Raw genomic sequence first — 20681 nt, 5'->3', positions numbered from 1 at the left:
CAGAAATTTGTTCATTTTGCCGATATATACTGTAAGCTTGTTATAGATACGACTTTTACACACATCATGTTATAGATACGACTTTTACACACATTTTACACACATCATCATGTTATAGATACAACTTTTACACACACCAAGATATAAATATAGTGAAGAAAATAGCCATTTTAACTTCCTGCATTATCTGAGATGATTGTCTCATTTCATAGCCAACATTTCAAAGCCACATTATCTTTGAATCTGGGCCCAGACTTGCCTGACTCTGTTGCATTAACTCTATTTCCATTGTCTCACTATAACATGTGAGACAGAAAATATATTTAAATTGTTCAGTGGTCTCTGGAATCTTTCACTCCTGGCCCACCACACAATGTTCTATTCCATGGTGAGAGGAGAGTTAACCACGATTATAACAAAGCACCATTAGGAAGAGAAATCTGAACTATTATTTAATTTCTTATCATTGATAAAGCTTATCACTTTCCTTCCCTAATAAGTAGAAGCAGCATTTTCACCCACATGTTTAAGTCATTGATTCAGAAACCTTTCTGGCAAGTCCCTTCTAATGTGTCAGGGATCATGTTACGTGCTAAATACACAGTTCTGAACAGAATAGACAACTTGCACATGTGTATATATCCATATAAATTAAAAATTAGAGACAGATTCTATAGAGGACACACATATAGGATTGAAAGTAATGGGGTGGAGGAAGGACAAAAACTCAGGAGCTCAGACAAGCCGATCAAAGGGACCATGTTGAATAAAAGGTCATCATTCAGCTTGGCCCAGCTTGGTCCTGTCCTGCCCACTTAGCGACATTCCTCCAGCCTAGTTCTTATCAGATGTTTATGTCGTCTTAGACAACTTGTCAGGACAATATTGAGAAGGAAATACACGTCAGTTCTATTTCTTACGTATCCCAGTTGCTGCTCTACCCGCTGCTTCTGTTTGGTTTTGTTTCTTTCATCTCTGGCCTGGACCAAATAGATTTCTTAAACTGCTGCTCTTCTAGAAAGACATCTTAAAGATAAATCTTATCACATTCACATATGAGTGGAAAGCTCAGAGGTAGACCTTGGGAAGGAGCCACGTCATAGACACTACTCTTCGGGAGACTGGAAATAGGAGCAGATGCTATATGAAGGTGTGTTCCTGGCATAGAATATAAAAGATAGTGGTTTGGTTGGAAGAATACCCCCTCAAAAGAAGGACAACAGACTTCGCTGCTTCACTGACCCATGGGTACCCTGAAAGGGTACGCTCCACATGTGCCAGCTTGTCCGGGCATCTTGGCCCTTGTAACTAATCTCTTCCTCTCTGTTGCTGCAAAGGCCACATCTCATGTCTTGAAATGGATGATTATGTGACATTTCCTTATTTGGGTCTACATCCATGCCCTTCATTACCCCTGAGTTACCATAAGCTTTCCTAAAATTTATATGTCTTTCCATTTTGGCACTGGAGATCTCTCTGTCGTTTGTACTCAGCTTTGTATTATTATTATTATTATTATTATTATTATTATTTTCTTTATCAGCATTTAAAAATATTTTTAGGGATGTCTGTGTGGCTTAGTTGGTTAACCATGTACCTTCAGCTCTGAGTCCCACATTGGGCTTCTTGCTCAATGGGGAGTCTGCTTTGCCCTCTGCCTGCCACTCCCCCTGCTTGTGCTCATTCTCTCTCTCTCTCTCTCTCTCTAACAAAAATAAATAAATAAATAAAATCTTTAAAAGAAAAACCCTCCCTTTGAAAAAAATTAAAAAATAAAAATATTTTAGCAGTGGCATCGGGTGGTAAGATGGGAGTTACAGATGGTTGTTGTCTACATTAGTTCAGTCTGCCTTGTGACTGTAAACCAGGGGAAAAAAGCAGTCTGAAAACCTTGAACTTTCCTTTCTTCAGAGCAAAATAGTAATAATGATGCCAGTTCCACAGATGTTAGCATAAAATTATTTGTTGCATGTGAAAGAGCTTGAAATATTGTGAAATCCTATGCAAATATAAGAAAGTGTAAATATTATAATTTACAACCACATCGGATTAACTCCTACCCCTTAACAAGGCCCACAGGAAATAAGTGTTTTATTAGAAACAAAGTTGATTTTTTTTCCAGTCTGTGGGCAAACTGAGTGGTGCTGCAGGCTAATCTGAGAAACACAGGGCCCTATATTGCCAGGGGAATGGTTTGTAATAAAAGAGATGGACACCGAGAGAAAGATGGCAGGTTTCTACAGACATTGTCTACAAAGTGACCCTAGAGGACATGTCCTTGCCAACAAACTATCACAACTGAAATCACGTCAAGTAACATATGTCTCTGAATTTCGGTGTTCAAAATACATCATGAGACACAGTAGCTCCTAAAAATAGACTAAGTGTGCCTTAAACAGTGAGTGTGTCAGAGTGGAATTTAGAAGTTAGGAAGTTAACATTTGAAAACTGGTAGGTATTTGTGGGGGAAATGAGTGTAGGCTGGGAGGATGGGGAGAATCAAATCAAAGAAAGATCGATCAGAACCACATGTAAAAGTTTTCCTCTCTTTTTTCCACAGGACTCACAGCTGAAGGCAATGAAGGAGACTGTGCATCTCTGCCTGTCCACCGTGTTCCGTAATCAGGCTCCTCCTTTGAGTCTAACGAGGCCAAGTCCAACTCAGCTGCCACTTCTCCCTGGGACAGTTGGCCCTGTGATTCCTGATGCAAGTTCAAAATTCCAGGTACACTTCAGTCATGCTTTGAAAGTATAAGCAAGTAAAGCCCTGTCTTTATACTCTATTCTACATGATCATCAGAGTGGACAGAGTAAGATACCAAATTCAGAGTAAGACACCAAATTCATTGAAAGATTAGGAAGTAAATGGAAGGCAGTAACCCTTTGTAAAGTATCCATCCGTTGTCACTTAGAGAACATTGGAAAACAATGTTGGTTTTATTTTTGTTTTGTTTTTTATTTTTTTTAAAGATTTTGTTTATTTATTTGATGGAGAGAGAGAGATCACAAGTAGGCAGAGAGGCAGGCAGAGAGAGAGGGAAACAGGCTCCCTGTTGAGCAGAGAGCCCAATGCGGGACTCCATCCCAGGACCCTGAGATCATGACCCAAGCCGAAGGCAGAAGATTAACCCACTGAACCAACATTTGTTTTAGAGAGCCAGCTGCATGTTAACCAGAATTGCCTAATTACAAGAATAATAATTATTATTCTAAAATAATCTAAAATTATTCTAAAATAACATTTTAATAGTATTATTTCAATTTATAATCATCATGACTTAATAATAGAATCTTATTATGTAATTTAATATGATTATATTACTAATCATATTTTAATAATAATAATGATAGCTTTGTTTTATAATTAATTAAAGAAAGCATCTTATATCACATACCAGTATATACCAGAGGTTTAATATAGAAAATACTTTCTTCTAGGGTATGTATACCGGTAATCCTTAAAAAAGTGGATACTTTTTTAAAAATTTAAGGCCACAGTTTTCAACACTTCCTGCATATGTGACTCTCTCAGGATACTTTAAGAAAATCCTGACACTTGGGACTCGCCTCAAACCTATTAAATTCTTTCTGATTGGGCTCTAAGTCATTAGTAGTTTTTAAAAGCTCCCTAAGAGGGGCACCTGGGAGGCTCAGTGGGTTAAGACTCTGCTTTTGGCTCAGGTCATGATCCCAGGGTCCTGGGATCGAGCCCCACATTGGGTTCTCCGCTCTTCGGGGAGCCTGCTTCCTCCTCTCTCTCTCTCTCTGCCTGCCTCTCTGCCTACTTGTGACCTCTGTCAAATAAATAAATAAAATCCTTAAAAAAAAATAAAAGCTCCCTAAGAGATTCTGAGAACAGGTGAATCAAGCAAAACTTCCTCAATTCCCACCACCCCTCTCCATTAGACAGGGCAGTGGAGAGTTTTGTCGTTCTGTGGTTCAGTCATCAGAACCTTCCATTTACTGGCTCTATGTTTAAATAAGTCCTGACACTCTGAAATAGTTACTGGAGAAAGTGTAGCTTCGGGCAGTATATTTCAAAGTGCTGGCTCTCTTGCCATAGGACCACTGGCTGTTAATGTGAGTGTTCCGGATGCCAGTCCCACGTCTGCTGCAAACGCTAACAATGGTGGGCCCAGAAGCACCTGAGAACCACTGATGCAGCTACCCAGTGATGCACTACTGTGGGGCTTCCTTACTGCTTATTCTGATTCCCTACGCTGGAATAAAACAAATTTGTGCATCTGTGCACAAATGGCAGTTTAGAGAAATACTATTTTCAGAGTCAAAACCAAGAGGAAAAAAAAATGCAATGTATTTTTATTGATGACTAATCAATGTATGAACTGCACAGATTTAGTCTTTATAATCTCATGTTTTACTGTCAAAAGTCATTTAAAATATATATATTTTCATTTGATCTTATTCTCTTTTTACTCTGTACCCAAGATCTCTAGAAATGTTTAGGCCAGTATTTTTTTCCTTTATTTTTTCCTCCTGCCTCTTTGGAAACTCTAGGTCTAAAAGGTTTGTCTGCTTAACCAAAGGCAGGGGAGAAAGTTGCATAATAATGTATTTGTTATGTTTAGGAGAGTCATGAAGAAATCCGTTGACACTGGTCACTGGTAAAATGCCAAGCTTCTCACACAGTGTCACGCACCTCCCGGGAAGCCACACCCTGCCTCCTTAGTTTTGGTCCAAGAAAGGAGCAAAGGTTCAGCCTTATTAAGTCTGATGACTTTGGGCAAAGCACTTTGTAATTCTAGGGGCACACAGGACACCTATCTCCAACTCAAAATATGTTTGTTTAGGCCTAATTAAAACTGGGCTCTTTATGACCCTGAATGTGTGGAGGGATTACTGATTGTTACTTTAACGGATTTTCTATGAATAAATGTATGTCCTGTCCTTGAAATAAATAATAAATATTTATTATTTCCCTTGACTTATCAGAGAAAAATGTAGGAAGCATTTAGGTGAGGCTGGTTTAGAAATTGCTCATTTCTCAGAAAGCAATAACAGAAAAATCCAATTGTTTAAGATAAAGTTCAATAAATCTAAGTTGATGTACTATAGAGCATTCTATTTTATGGATTAGCATTAAAAGCTTCTCTAGTGTTTATGATTTGCCTGCATTCTTTATCTTTTCATTAGTGGTGGAAATTGTATTTTATGTATACTTGGGGTTTCGGCTGTACGCCAGCACTTCAGAAAACATTTTTAAAATCCCTGATAATGTGATGTGATGTGGGGTGTGAGTAAGAGAGACCCTTCCATCACGGAATCTTTTTTTTCTCTGTACATGAAAAAAGGAACTTTTAAATGAGAACATTTAATGGGTACACCTTCAGAGTTGGCTAATTATAGCTGCAGTGACATGATATGCCTGCCCATAGCTGTGAGGGGATCACATCTCTTACCCTCCCTGTGCCTCAGTTTCCTCAAGCCCCTGTCAGAGTGTTGTTGTGGCGTGAACATTACAACTGATAACTCCCCATTTTCATTGGACTACTGTTGGTCTCATCTACTTTCATTTGGTTTCTTTTTTTTTTTTAAGATTTTATTTATTCATTTATTTGAGAGAGAGAGAGAAACAATAGCGAGAGAGGGAACACAAGTACGGGAAAAAGGAGAGGGAGAAGCAGGATCCCCACTGAGCAGCGAGCCCAGTGCAGGGCTCGATCCCAGGACCCTGGGATCATGACCTGAGCCATAGGCAGACGCTTAATGACTGAGCCACTCAGGCACCCCTTCATTTGGTTCCTTAAATCTTCAAGTCTTGAATGGTCTTCCCTGAAATCCCTGAAACACAGCCAAGTAAGCAATTTTCAACTCACATCTGGAAAAAAGACAAAATACCCACATACCATCCTCCACCCGCCCCCCATAATGTCATTCTATTTTTCCTAAAGAAGGTTTGGTAATGCAGTCAAAATTTTCATTGCATTGTTCATATGTGTATATGTATATGCGTATACATGCATGCATACATACATATATGCATTATTACATTAAATATGTGCGTATGTATATAACACACTCATTTGTACATATTTCACTGTGGATTTTAATAGCCACAGTTTTCCTTAGGTGGGGAGTTCAACACTATAAGAATCTACTGACAAAAACTTAATTTATATATTGGTAACCTCTACTTTTTAAAAAAGGTTTATTTATTTATTTGAGAGAGAGAGTGTGTGTGTGAGAAGGCAGAGGAGCAGAGGGAGAGAGAGAGAGAGAGAGAATCTCAAGCAGACTCCCCTGCTGCGTGCAGAGCCTGGATGCAGGACTCCATCTCATGTCCCTGAGATCATGACCTGAGCTGAAATCAAGAGTCACTGAACTGACTGAGCCACTCAGGTGCCCCCAGGAACCTCTACCTTTTTTTAGTAATTCTGGAAGATGCTTTTGTATGACCTTTGAGTCCTACAGCGGAAGTTTCTGCTGAGGACCCGCAGTCAGGTCCGTCAGCCTCCTTTCCTTCATCGTATTCTCCATGTTGTTCTGTTGCTTCTTTCTAATTTGAGTGAATTCTTTCCTACCCTCTGAGTTCTTTCTCTGTTCTCAGGGCTCTGACAGCACAGTGTTTATCCCTCACAGCTCCTGGTCATACCATGAATACAATGATGGCTGCATGCTCCTCTCTCCTTAAAGGAGAGGGTTTATGCTTAGCTGCATGGTTTGCTCCCATGACTCACTGCCCAGAGTGATGTTTCTACAGAATTCATTTGAAATGACACTTGCCGTGTTTCTGTTTTCATCATTTTGGGCTGTTATAACAAAATGCCATAGACTAGGCCACTTAAACAACAGACACTCATTTCTCCCAGTTTGGAGGCTGTGAAACCCAAGGTCAGGGTGCTCCCAGATTTAGTTCTTGATGAGGGCCCTCTTCCTGGAAGCTGGACAGCCTTTGGCTGAGTGCTCACCTGGTCTTTTTTAGATATGTGTGACTGGAAAGAGATCTCTCTCTTTATATTTTTTATGAGGGCATGAATCCCACCATGATGGCCCCATCATCATGACTTAACCTAAGCCTAATTACCTCCAGAAGGCCCAGCTCCTCATAGCATCATACTGAGAGCCAGGGCTTTAACATAGGAATTTTAGATGATACAGATGCTCAATCCGTAGCATTGTCCCTCTTCTTGGATATTTTCCTTATTTAGAAGTTAGAAGTTAGAAAATATATATTATTGAATGCTCATTAAGTACTTAGTATTCAAATAAATTGCCCGGACCATGCTCATCAATGGGGATGCAAGTTTGAAATCACACGACCTTTTGGACACTGACTGAATTCTCTATAAAAAGAGAACAAGAGAAAAAAATGCAAGGGGTGTATGGTAAATCAGAACTTTTTTTTTTTTTTTTTGTATTTGGAATTTCATATTCCAAATAGCTTTGATTAAAGATAAAGACTAATGAGACCTAGATCCAAGGGCACATGAAATGATGTCTTTGTTATGAGATTATAGATTTATTATGTAGAAAATTTCATTCCAACAGAGAGGTAAAGAGCAAAGGTAGGAGCCAGGAACTCTGATTTGCATTTGCATAACTTCCTATCTAGAGTGGAATCTAGCAAACCAGTGACAGTCTGTTTCCCTGAACCATGTAAGGGATGATGGTAATCCGATCTATGGTACAGAAATGGAAGCAGGGTTCAAGATGTCATGGGGGCTTAGCACTACTGTGATGTGGTGGTTAAGTGGGAGGCATGAAGGTAGGAAGTGAAGAAGAATACTCAGTGCTTGCATTTATTCACTGTGATGCAGAAAGCAAGAGGAGAACCAAGATTGGTTTGTTTTTCAACATGCTAAGTGTCAGAGGTCTCTCATACCGCAAGGGTCTATATCCCATAGGTGATTAAGCATTTGAATCTGGAATTCAGGGGAGACACCCGGAGATAAAGTGGAAATAAAGTGGAGATAAAGGATTTGGCATCATCACCATGGCTAGTGATTAAATCTAGGAAGTAGATTAAAAGACGTGACAAGACAGTGTAGTGTGAAAAGAGATGAGGGCCACAAAGGACCCCAGAGAAGAGAAATACCATATGGTATTCAGTATGGTTTTATGTGTGGTCTAATTGATGGAATGTTTATGGTAAAAGTGCGTCTCTTGGCTTTTGTTGAGATCCTCTCTTTGCTATACATTTGGACTGAGAACCATGACCTTTTCATGCTGTTTTACCAGTATAAAACAACCGAATATGCATGTACATTGTGTAAACTTAGAATGGTGAATACTCCATGGCTGGTATCTGCTTTTAAAAGCTGACTGGACGGGGGAGGTGCGGGTGGGGGGCTGAGTGGTTCAGTTGGTTGGGCGTCCTTTTCTTGGTTTTGGCTCAGGTCATGATCTCATGATTGTGAGATCGAACCCCAGGCGGAGCTCTGAGCTCAGTGGGGAGTCTGCTTGAGATTCTCTTCCTCTCCCTCTGCCCCTCCCCCTGCTTGCCTCTCTCTTTCTCTCTAAACTAAATAAATCTTTTTAAAAAAAACCTGAGTATTAAGTTTTCAGAATTTGTACGAGTCGGCTGGTAAACACAGCCCTTATTAAATATTAATTACATACACTTACAATCAAGTAAAATTTACTAAAAGCAAATGTGGTAAATACCAAAACTACTACATCATGCTATATTTTGGCCCCAAGCTCTGGAAATATTATGCGATGCGGTGCTACTGATCTCTCTTTACAGTTCGTATTCAATAATATCACCTTGATAGATTGAAATTGCTAGTATTTATACCATAGAAACGGACAAACACTACAAATCAGGGTCCTCCCAACCCCCTAAGTTAGTGAATAGCACACCCCTCTGTATGTATGAGTGTGGCATGTGTGTATGTGTGTTAAACCTTTAAGATCGGCTTACTGAGCATCATGATATACAAACAATATGTGATCAACATACTCATCGGTTTTTGTCTTCTGATTGTGTGGTAGAGCTAGATGAACAGTAAGTGCTGAGAAAAGGCAAAACAATTAGTTGTAAAAACTGCTTGCTTAATTAATGGCGTGTTCTGAAAAAAACTGACAATTTTTGTATATCCATTATACTGTTTTCCTTAATTATATTCATTTTACTATAAAATATTAGATGTGACTTTATATAATTTAGAAAATATATAAATGTGGGTGGAAGAACAGGAGGCCTATTACCCAGAGATCTACTTTTAGGTGAAAAACATGAATTATTAATATAGTAATGTCATTGGTGTTTACAGCTGCATGATATGCTGCTTAAGAGCTAAGATTCACTTTACATTAGGGTGATGATATTTACCTATGAGTGTTTCTGGGAAAGTTAAAGAAGATGCAAATAGGCCAGACTCTGGCGGGGGCACAGTAGCCAAAGACAGTTCCCAGCCTCCTCCCTTCCCCTCTCCTCCCTTCCCAGAGCCGATGTCTCCACAGGACAGGTTCCCCTCAGCCATGGTACCTCCATAGGGCTGGGCAGGGATGAATAGGCGGCGCTGCCAACACCAGGCCTCCAAGGTCATGTGCCTCAGGGGGCTTGCTGGGTTGTTCTCACCTCCCCACCACAGGGTCATTTCCTTCCTGGTCCCAAACCCGCCAGTTACCACATCAGGCAGAGACCTTCAAAAGGAGAAAAGGCTCATGTTTCCTTTTTTTTTTTCTTCCCTTTATTTATTTGAGAGAGAAAGTACAAACAGGAGGGGGAACAGGCAGAGGGAGAGCGAGAAGCAGACTCCCTGATGAGCAGGGAGCCCCATGCAGGACTCCATCCCAGGACTCTAGGATCATGACCTGAGCCAAAAGCAGACACTTAACCAACTGAGCCACCCAGGCATCCCAACGCTTATGTTTCTGGCCCACGTGTTCTAAAGACCCTTGAGGGCACAGCGGGACTTCTGCCTATGTAATTAGGCTGTACCTTTCATCAACACCCAAAAAACTTTGTATAATGAACATAAATATAAGGCAAATTGTTATTTTATTTATTTATTTTTTAAAGATTTTATTCATTTACTTGACAGACAGATCACAAGTAGGCAGAGAGACAGGCAGAGAGAGAGGAGGAAGCAGGCTCCTCGCTGAGCAGAGAGCCTGACGTGGGGCACGATCCCAGGACCCGGGGATCATGACCTGAGCCGGAGGCAGAGGCTTAACCCACTGAACCACCCAGGCACCCCAGAAAATTGTTTTTTGAAAGAGAAAACTAAGATTCATAAGTCAGACTGACCAAGTAAAAATCTGTTGTCTGCAATTTTCTAACTTTGAAACCTGGATCAAATTACTTCTCTGGGATTAATCTTCTGTATATATATGATAGAGACAATAACAGCACCAACCCTACAGAGCTCATGTGAAGAATTAATAAAAAAAAAAAATCCACATACAGCACTCACTATATGTATTAGTGTCTGACACTGAGAAACAATAAAAATGGGAAATAAGTATTATATCCAGAAACTGGGATGACACTGAGAAGATTTAAAGAAGACTTTTTAGTATAAGACATTACATTAAAACAAAAACTGTGTACCTTGTTTTATTGTTGATATGTGAGTATACAATGTATCCATCCAAGTGAGTATAACTATAGTTTTTAGCATAATAGTATGGATGGATTCTCACAGTACATTTAATGTCAGTGATCACAATAGTAAATGCCATAAGGAAAGAACACTGAAAGACAGCAGAAAGGAAAAGCAATCCAGATAAGTAATGCTGATAAACAATGAAGAAATTGTGTTATGAAAATCCGGAATGTCATCCTCACCCCAGGCGGTGACCGTTTTCTATCTTCTCTCTTTTTCTTTCCATGCAACTCACTGTCTTGGATTTAGCTCTAGTTTACACTGGTAAAGGTCACAACTGTGGTATCTACTTAATTGGACAAGGATGATTTGTTTTTTGTTTTGTTTTGTTTTTTATGTTTTGTTTTATTTTTTTTCTGGTTTGTTAAAAATGTCAAAGTCATTCTAGGGCAGCAGTCACCAGTGACCCTATTCAGGAGCTTAAAGGCATCCAAGCGAAAATTGCATTCTGCTTGGTGCCTGGCTGTTTAAAACAAAGTGGATTTGTATTTCCCTCTCTTCTGCCAAAAATCTGTTGCAATGCAATTTCCAGGAACTCTCAAAGCAGTGCACCTGGAATCATCATAGACCAAAAGGTCTCAACCTAGGCTGCATTTTTAATCCCTGCCGGTTTCACTCACACCGGAGTGTAACACTCACAATTCTGATACAATCCACCTGAAGAGCAGGCTAGTTTGGGGGATTATTCAAAACTCCCGGATTATTCTAATTTATATTCAATGTTGAGAACTATTAAGATCCTTACTCTAAGAATGGGAAAGGAGTCTGAGAATTAAGCCTGCCCTTTTCCCCCACTTCCCTACAGAAGAGAAGATTTCTCAACTAGCTCAGAGGTTTTAGGTAGATCTGGTTTTCTACCAGTTATCTGTCATTAGCTCACTATTTGGCTGTCTTTCATGTCTACCAACTATTGGCATTCTTCCATGCTACATAATATGTTTTGTATCTTTATATCCAGGATTATTGTAAGGATAAACATGAACACATAAGTTTAAAAATTTTCATAAAATATAACATTACAACTAAGGAATTTTGTTTGGATTGCATTTTTGGTCCTAGGAGGTCTTAAGAGCTTCTTTGATTACTTTGCAGCAGATATGGCATATATGTGGCAATGAAGCTAAGTTTCAGTTAAAAATATTTAAAATATTTTTATTTTATTAAATAATAATAATATAAATAATAAATATTAAAATTTAAATTAATTTAATTTGAATTCATAAATATAATATAAATTTAATATATATTATATAAAATTATAAATAAAATAAAATGTAATTTAATTTAAAAATTAAAAATAAATTTAAATTGGAAATTAAAAATAAAATAAAATAATGAATAATCAATCAAATAAAATTTAAATATTTTATTAAAAATAAAAATTCAGTTTAAAATAACATGTTATTTTATGAATATACATAATATAGATGTACATAATATTCGTAAAATTATATATATATATTTTAAGATTCTATTTGACAGAGAGAGAGTGAGAGAGGGAACACAAGCAGGGGGAGTGAGAGAGAGAGAAGCAGTCTTCTCGTTGAGCAGGGAGCCCAATGCAGGGCTCGATCCCAGGATCCTGGGATCATCATGACCTGAGCCAAAGGAAGATGCTTAACAACTGAGCCACCCAGGCGCCCCCTTGTAAAATTATATTATAAAAGTATAAGATACATATTTGATCTGGTAAATATGAAAGTTGAACCCACAAGGAACCTTTGAGGCATATTTTTTAGTTCTGGTGTGCAGGTTTGTATCTTGGAATAGTCTGAAACCAAATTCTCATTAGCTTTCATTTATTCTTGATGCTTGATACTTATATAATAAGAATACTATTCAGAGAAATTGACTAGTTGAGGGGTGCCTGGGTGGCTCAGTGGGTTAAGCCTCTGCCTTTGGCTCAGGTCATGATCCCAGGGTCCTGGAATCGAGCCCCACATCAGGCTCTCTGCTCAGTGGGGAGCCTGCTTCCCCCTCTCTCTCTCTGCCTGTCTCTCTGCCTACTTGAGATCTCTGTCTGTCAAATGAATAAATAAAATCTTAAGAAAGAAATTGGCTAGTTGAGTATCTTTATAAAGTTCTTCCAGAGACAGTTGTTAACAACAGGAAGACATAATTCATTCAATCATCCTAAAATTAAAATAGGAACAAAACATTACTGGTCGAAATGTTATTTTAGGTAAGTCTAGGAAGTCATGTTAATATTCAGAGAAAACCTCACTACTGAATATCTTCTTTGTCACAAAAGAATGGCTAGCAGGTTCCATTTTATTTTTATTTTCTTTCATAATTAAGATTTTATTGGTTGTCTTGAGGACCAATACACAGATGTTTCAATTTGTACACGATTAATGGTGTACCAAAATATTTAGAAGGTATGCGGTTGTGATTCTTTTCTAAGCAGTTATTCCAGTGACTTTTCAGCTTAAATTTGGAGGCAAATGTTTTTCTTAAGAGGTTATCAAGGGCAAATACTTTCAAATGTTGATAAGCTGTTGTGTCATAAATCCCCCTAACTCACAAAATCATCTACACCACATACTCAGCACATGATCAAAGTTATGAGGTAAACTGAACTACCACGATGAAAGATGCTACAGAGTGTGTGAAATTCTGATAGGGAGAGCCAAGGTCAAGGAATGGTTTTCCTTAGAAAATAGTTCTCCTAAAAGGAAGATGAGAAGAGAAGTAATTTAAAATGTTCAAGGCATAATAAAAAGGACCGTGGCTCCAAATTGCCATCCAGTGTGCTGTGTATTATAGGATATAAAACTACTTCCCCATCTGTGGAATGATAATCAAGACAATCAAAACCTCCCATATTCAATATCCCACTATTTTCTGATTATATCAAAAATAAACAACCAGCAAATGGTTTTGCCTCTTAAAAAAAAAAAACCATTTAGACTTAAAAAATGGAATGAGGCAGGATTCTCTCCTTAAAAATGTTTCTGGAGCTACTAAAAGATTTACATCTACAAAATAGTTGATAAAAATAAGAAGAGAGACAGGCACCATCCATAAGACATGGTTACGATGTAGTCAGACTCAGTTTTTTTTTCCTCTCCTGCTTCATCAGAGGCTGGACCCTCCTTGGTTGTAATTCCTCCATTTTCTGCAGGTAAATTATCTTTAGTTTCTGGGTTAGGCATTTTCTCCTGTTTTTCCTTTGCCCCTCTTTTCCCTTTTGTCTGAAGATTAATTATTTCCTGCTCGTTTTCTGGCTTCCTTTCCATTTTTGCAGGAGCAGATTTAGATTGCAAGCTCCCCTGCTCATCTCCCCCTGGGCTTCTACTTCACTGCCCCTTTGGCAGAGCCCACCCTCCAGTGCTTCCTGGTGGCAGGGACTGCAGGGGCCCCGTGCTGGAGGCCATATCATGAGCAGAGGCTTCATGAAGCTTCATGAAGCTATCACTCCCTGTGTTGCCACACAAGCTGTTGGGACCCACAGGAGGAGAACCGTAAGACTGGTTCCATTTTCTTTTCCTGTATTTTGGTGAACATTTTTAGACACCCACCAAATAGCAATAACTTTCATGGTGCCTCCAATGTAACAGAGACTGAGTTATTTCAAAGGCATTTTAGATTACCTTCTAGTTACCACTTGGCTATTCATAGGTAAGACTTACCTCAGTGTCCCATCCCCTCCACTGATTATCAGTGCAAGGGACATTTTATTTTAGACATTAGAAATTATTGTCCAGGGGCGCCTGGGTGGCTCAGTGGGTTAAAGCCTCTGCCTTCAGCTCAGGTCATGATCTCAGGGTCTGGGAATCGAGCCCCACATCGGGCTCTCTGCTCGGCAGGGAGACTGCTTCCTCCTCTCTCTCTCTCTCTGACTGCCTCTCTGACTACTTGTGATCTCTGTCTGTCAAATAAAAAATAAAATCTTTAAAAAAAAAAAGAGAGAGAGAAATTATTGTCCAATTTTTCTTTTCTCTTTAGATGCAATATAATTCTTGATCCTAAAAACTCCATCTGCAAGGGATATTTCCTTGTTATCCTTGCAGTAGAAAAGCATATAAGGAATTCAATCAACTTGTTTTGATCATTTTACATTAATAGCGCTTCTTTTCCTCTCCACGAATTATTCATTCATTATTCTTATATCTTGCAGCCACTGGCAGTCTACTAAAAGTTTGTTTGTTTATTTTTTAAGCAAGGTAAACCTGAAAAAATTACAATTTTAGGAAGATAATTTCAGTACAGACATACCTCGGAGATACTATGACTGTGGTTCCAGACCACTGCAATAAAGTGAGCCAAACGCATTTGTTTCCCAGCATATATAAAATTTATATTCACACTATACTGTAGTCTATGAAATATGTAATAGCATCATGTCTTTAAAAAGTATATACCTTAATTTAAAAAATACTCTTTTGCAAAAAATAATCAAAAGATAAAAAACTTCAAAAGCAAGCAGACACATTATAAAAAATGGAATAATAATTACCCAGAATGTAATTACAATTAGGCCAACACCGGACTTTTCAACAGCAGTGATGGAAGCTAGAAAGTAGTAGAATAAGATCTTCAATAGGCTGAGCTAAAACAACTTTCAGTCTATTAATCTGTACTTATAATGATTTTAATGTAATAAAAAAATCAGTGGTCATTATTGGCCTAAAACACTGTCATAGTAGCTTGTAAATAGTGAGAGGGTGGTCAGAATTAAAACATTTTAAGGTCTTTGCATTTTTTTGGAAAGCAAAAATATTGAATAACTGCAAACTCTGTCAAGTATTCACATCAAAATATTCTGAATAAGCCCACCCACATAAAAATATTACTAAAGGGCGCCTGGGTGGCTCAGTGGGTCAAAGCCTCTGCCTTCAGCTCAGGTCATGATCCCAGGGTCCTGGGATCGAGTCCCACATCGGGCTCTCTGCCCAGCTGCGAGCCTGCTTCCCTTCCTCTCTCTCTACCTGCCTCTCTGCCTACCTGTGATCTCTGTCTGTCAAATTAAATAGAGTCTTTAATATATATATATATATATATACATATATATATATATATATATAACTAAAAAATGCTAGCCATCAAAAAAAAAAAAAAAAAACTCATGCTAGCCATTATCTGGGCTCTTAGCAAGTCATAATCACTGACTACAGATAACCATTACAAATGCAATAATTACGAAAAGGTTTGAAATATTTTGAGAATATTTAGAGACTTGAAGACACTGTCAGAAAATTGGCACTGAGAGACTTGCTTGATGTGGGGTTGCCACAAACCTCCATTTGTAAAAAACACAGTATCTGCTAAGTGCAATAAAGCAACGTACACCCGAGGCAATACAGAGAGAATGATTAGGAGGACGAGATGATACAAGCAAACAAAATTTTTAAGAGATTAAAAGTATCTTCTTGGGGAGAGACGGTGAGACCATGGTGGTGGGAAAGGAGAGGAGGGGATGGATTTGAAAAATGCAAAGGATAAAAAAAATTGGAGGAATTTGTGTGGAAGTATGAGAAAATGAGTTGGTTGTTTTAAATAAGTTGTGAAGAGGAGGAAAGTGGACAAATGGATGGGGGAGCCCCTTTACAGAATGGAAGGAGATTGAGTACATTTTTGGTAAAAGAGAAAGGGGAGAAGGAATAAAGATAATGAAGACAAAATTTAGAGACCTATATTAAGTAGTCAGAATTCTAGAAGAAACCCCAAGGGATATGAATATGATCACTAGGTGAAGGGTTGAATGTGGAGAACAGGAAGGGACCTAACAACGTGGAAGAAAAGTTGGTTAAGGTGAAGGAAGTTATGGATAAATTTTGATGTAGATGAAGGACAGTTCAAAGGGGATGCTACCCAATGGCCTTTAGTTCATCAGTGAAAGTTGGGCCCTTTCTGACTCTGGGGAAGCTTCCTGTCCCTCTAGGCAAATGTCTTGGCAAACCTTGTCTATACCTATCACATATACCCTAATTCCAATTTCTTTCTTTTTCTTTTATTATTATGTTCAGTTATCCACTGTTTAGTACATCATTAGTTTTTGATGTAGGGTTCAATGATTCATGAGTTACATGTAACATCCAGTGCTCATCACAACATGTGCCCTCTTTAGTATCCATTGCCCTGTTACTCCATCCCCCCACTCAACCCTCAAGTTATTTCCCAATATCCCTCAACAGATGAAGAGATAAAGAAGATGCTGTACATGTATACAGTGGAATCTTTTCCAGCCATCAGAAAAGATGAACACCCATCATTTGCGCTAATTCCAATTTCTAAATTCCCTCCATAGCACACCCGTTGGTACCCTACTTTTTCCCCCAATCCTAGGGGGAAAAGAAAATATCTCAAGAGAGATGAAGTTAGGAAACATGAGATCCAATAAAATGAGGTATTGCTTCAAAGAAAATATAGCAAAATGAATTTAGAAAAGAAAATATAGCCAAAGATGATATAAATTAAAATTAATAGTAGTCCAAAATAAAATTAGCAATTTATTTGTATCCCAATAAATGTAAATTTGTCGATAAAATGTAGTAAGGGATTAAAATCACCTAACATTCACTTATTTCCAATGTATTAAAACCAACTTCTAAAAGATAGGGTTAAATGCTAATCCATTCTGTCTATATAGTATTATGTACATGTAGAGAGAAGCTAATAATGCTTTTCAGTTACAGGGTTATGCTTCTTTCCCATGGTCCTTTTTAGGCATTATCAAGTTACCTTAGGTGGGTGCTCTGATAATGCTGGACTCTCCCTTTATCATCACTGTCCTGCAAATCTTTGTTGGACTCTGCAACTAAATGTTAGATACTCAGTTCCACGAACATGTGTTAAGAGCACAGCATTTGGAATTCAACAAATCGATTGTAAATCCTGGCTTCTGCCAATTATTCAATGCACATATGAGATACTGAGAAATTAAACTGGAGACTGTGATTATTCCTTTTGAAACAGAGCTACCAATACAAAACAATGACCCTAATAAACTAAAATGGATAAATGCTAAATTTATAGCACAATATCGGGCATATAGTATAGCTAGTGTTTAAGAGCATAGATTCTAAAGGCAAACTGCCTGGATCTGAATTTGTGCTCTGCTACTAATCAGCTGTGTAACAGAGGCAAATTTTTAACCAATTTCTTACCAGCAACATGGAGATAATACTATGTTCCTCAAAAGTTGTTATGAGGACAAACTAGAGATTATTAGTTTCAGACTTATTTGTTCTAATGAAATATTGTTGTGTGTTCTATCTCTGGGGAAGTGTCCATCACAAAATTCTATATGAGGTTTGGAAATAAGAAAACAATATGTGCATTCATCAAAAGAATTTCCACAAAAGTACTTCCAAAAACAACAGGAAACATAAGATCTTTATATTTGCTGAAAGTAATTATTCTTTGCACTAAATTTGATGAAAGACCAGAGAATTGTCATCTTGATCCACACTCAATGCACTGAGTTGGATTTAAATGTTTCAAAGAAAATTAAAAATAGCAGCCTTGCTTTTCATCACTGTATGAAACACATTGATATTCAGGATTTTGTGAAATTATAGACAGTCTTTTTGAATCTCCTAGAGTGCTGGTATTAGGCTTTCCTATGACATGTTTAGTCCTCTTTGATCTCCTCTTTATGAAAGCAAGAATATTTTCTGTCTGTACCTACCTAACCTAGGAAGTTTTTCAAATCAAGTATACTCAAAAACCAAACTTTTCTCCTTTGTAGGCTATTGCGTAAGTTCTACTTGCTCAATAATAATAATAGTGATGAATTTAATTTGCATAGTCCTTTATGGTGATTACTATAAGATTACTATTTATCAGATTATCATAATAAATAGAGCAGATATTATTGGAACTATTTTACTTAAAAATGTACTGAAACACAAACCCAAGTTTTTTATGCCACATCTTGTGCACCAAATCACCGTCTCAAAATGCACATTACTTAGAACCTTAGACATATTCTTACAAAAAGGAATGAACATTTAAATATGCACTGCTTCTTATGTTTTCACAATACTTAAATTTTATAGAGTACTTGTTCTGTAACTGACTTACTGCTGAGGGCTTTACACAAGTTTTCTCAGTTAAAATCCAGAAAAACATTTTGAGGTGGTACTGCTAATATTCTGATGTTATAAGTGAGAGAACTAAGGCATTATAGAAGTTAAGGACCCATCTTAAATCTCAAAACTAGGTCATTGGCAACTGAGGTTTTAAAGTCATGTGTATCTGGCTTTAGACTCTGAGAGCCTGACCAGTACTTTACATCTGAAACTGTGGCTCTGCTGACAAACTGCTTGCAGACAGAAGAGAGGAAAAAAGGAATAAATAGCAAAACAACAAGAAAGCAATTCACGAAATGGCAATGGGAAGTCTATGCTTATCAATATTTACTTTAAATGTAAACAGACTAAACTATCCACTCAAAGACACAGAGTAGGAAAATGGGTATAAAAGCAAGACCTAACTAGATGCTGCCTACAACAGACACATTTCCCCTTTAAGGACACGTGTAGACTGAAAGTGAAGGGATGGGATAAGACATTCTATCCTTATGGGAATCTCAAGAAAGCAGGGATAGCTATACTTATATCAAACAAAATAAACTTTAAACCAAGGACTATGAAAAGAGACCAAAAAAACCATTATATAATAATAAAGGGGCCAATCCATCAGGGGATTATAAAATTAATAAATATGTACCCCAAATAGGAGCACCTCAATATATAAGATGAATATTAACAAATCTGAAGGGAGAATAGACCACAATGTAATACAATGGTAGTAAGGGACTTTAGTAGCCCTCTTTCAACAATGGATCGATCATCCAAACAGGAAAGATATATTGGACTCAAACTATATGTTAGATTAGATGGACCTAACAGATTTTAAGAATATTTCATCTAATGGCAGGATACATATACCTCTTAAGCACGCACGGGACATTCTCCAGAATAGATCATATATTAGCCCCCGAAACAAGTCTTAATAAATTTAAGAAGATTGAAATAATAACAAGCATTCTTTCTAACCTCAATGGTATGAAATAAAAGAATCATAAGAAAACTGGATAATCCACAAATACATGAAGATTAAACAATGTATTCATGCACAATCAATGAGTCAAAACAGAAATCAAAATAGAAATTTAAAAAAATATTTTTTTCAGACAAATTAAAGTGGAAACGTGATACACCAAAACTTATGGGATGCAACAAAAGCAGTTCTAAAAATGAAATTTAGAGAGATGCGTGGGTGGCTCAGTTGATTAAGCATCTGCCTTCAGCTCAGGTCATGATCCCAGGGTTCTGAGATTGAGTTCCATATCTAGCTCCTTGCTGAGCGAGGAGTCTGCTTCTTCCTCTGCCTGCCACTCCCCTGCCTGTGTGCATTCACTCTCTTTCTCTCTTTCTGACAAATAAAATCTTTAAATAAAATAAAAATGAAATTTAGAGTGATAAACACCTTCATAAAGAAAAAGAAAGATCTCAAATAAACAACCTAATTTATACCTAGCAAAGAACTAACAAAAGATCAAACTAAACCCAACGTTAACGGAAAAAAAGAAATAACAAAGATCATAAGCAAATACATGTAATAGAGACTGAAAAGATGATAGAAAAGACAGAAGAAATTAAGAGCTGATTTTTTTTTTGGAAAAGATAAAATAGACAAAACTTCAGTTACACTTACCAAGAAACAAAGAGAAAGGACTCAATAAAATTTCAATTGAAAGAAATGATGCTACAACTGATGCCACACAAATAAAAGGGATCATAACAGACTACTACAAACAACCAGGCACCAAAAAGTTGGACAACCTAGAAGAAATAGATAAATTGCTAGAAATACGCAATGTACCAAGACTGAATCATGCTGAAATATAAAATCTGAACAGACCAATCATTACTAAGGAGAGTAAATCAGTAATTAAAACCCTCCCAGCACACAAAAGTTCAGGACCAGATGGCATCATTGGTGAATTCCGTCAACAATGTAAAGAGGAATTACTACCAATTATATCAAAGAAAAAAAAGAGAAGATGGAATACTTCCAAATCTAGACTAGGTCAGCATTTCCCTGGTACCAAAGTCAAACAAGGACACTACAAGAAAAGAAAATTATAGGCCAATA

The 20681-nt window shown here is 37.6% G+C and overlaps 1 protein-coding gene across 1 annotated transcript in view; it reads left to right on the top strand.

Moving 5' to 3' along the window:
* Window positions 1-20681, top strand: part of LUZP2 (leucine zipper protein 2) — a gene marked incomplete at both ends in the record, with an annotated part of 463107 nt that overhangs the window by 398958 nt on the left and 43468 nt on the right. Inside the window, one exon of the mRNA XM_080817604.1 lies at window positions 2561-2725. Within this exon, the coding sequence (XP_080673730.1) occupies window positions 2561-2725 (165 nt within the window). The remainder of the gene's footprint in view (window positions 1-2560; window positions 2726-20681) is intronic.

The sequence above is a fragment of the Martes martes genome (genome assembly GCF_963455335.1).
Source record: "Martes martes genome assembly, chromosome: 10".
Lineage (NCBI taxonomy): Eukaryota > Metazoa > Chordata > Mammalia > Carnivora > Mustelidae > Martes > Martes martes.
The sequence above is the reverse complement of the archived record's forward strand: the minus strand, read 5'-3'. Positions and strand labels throughout refer to the sequence as shown.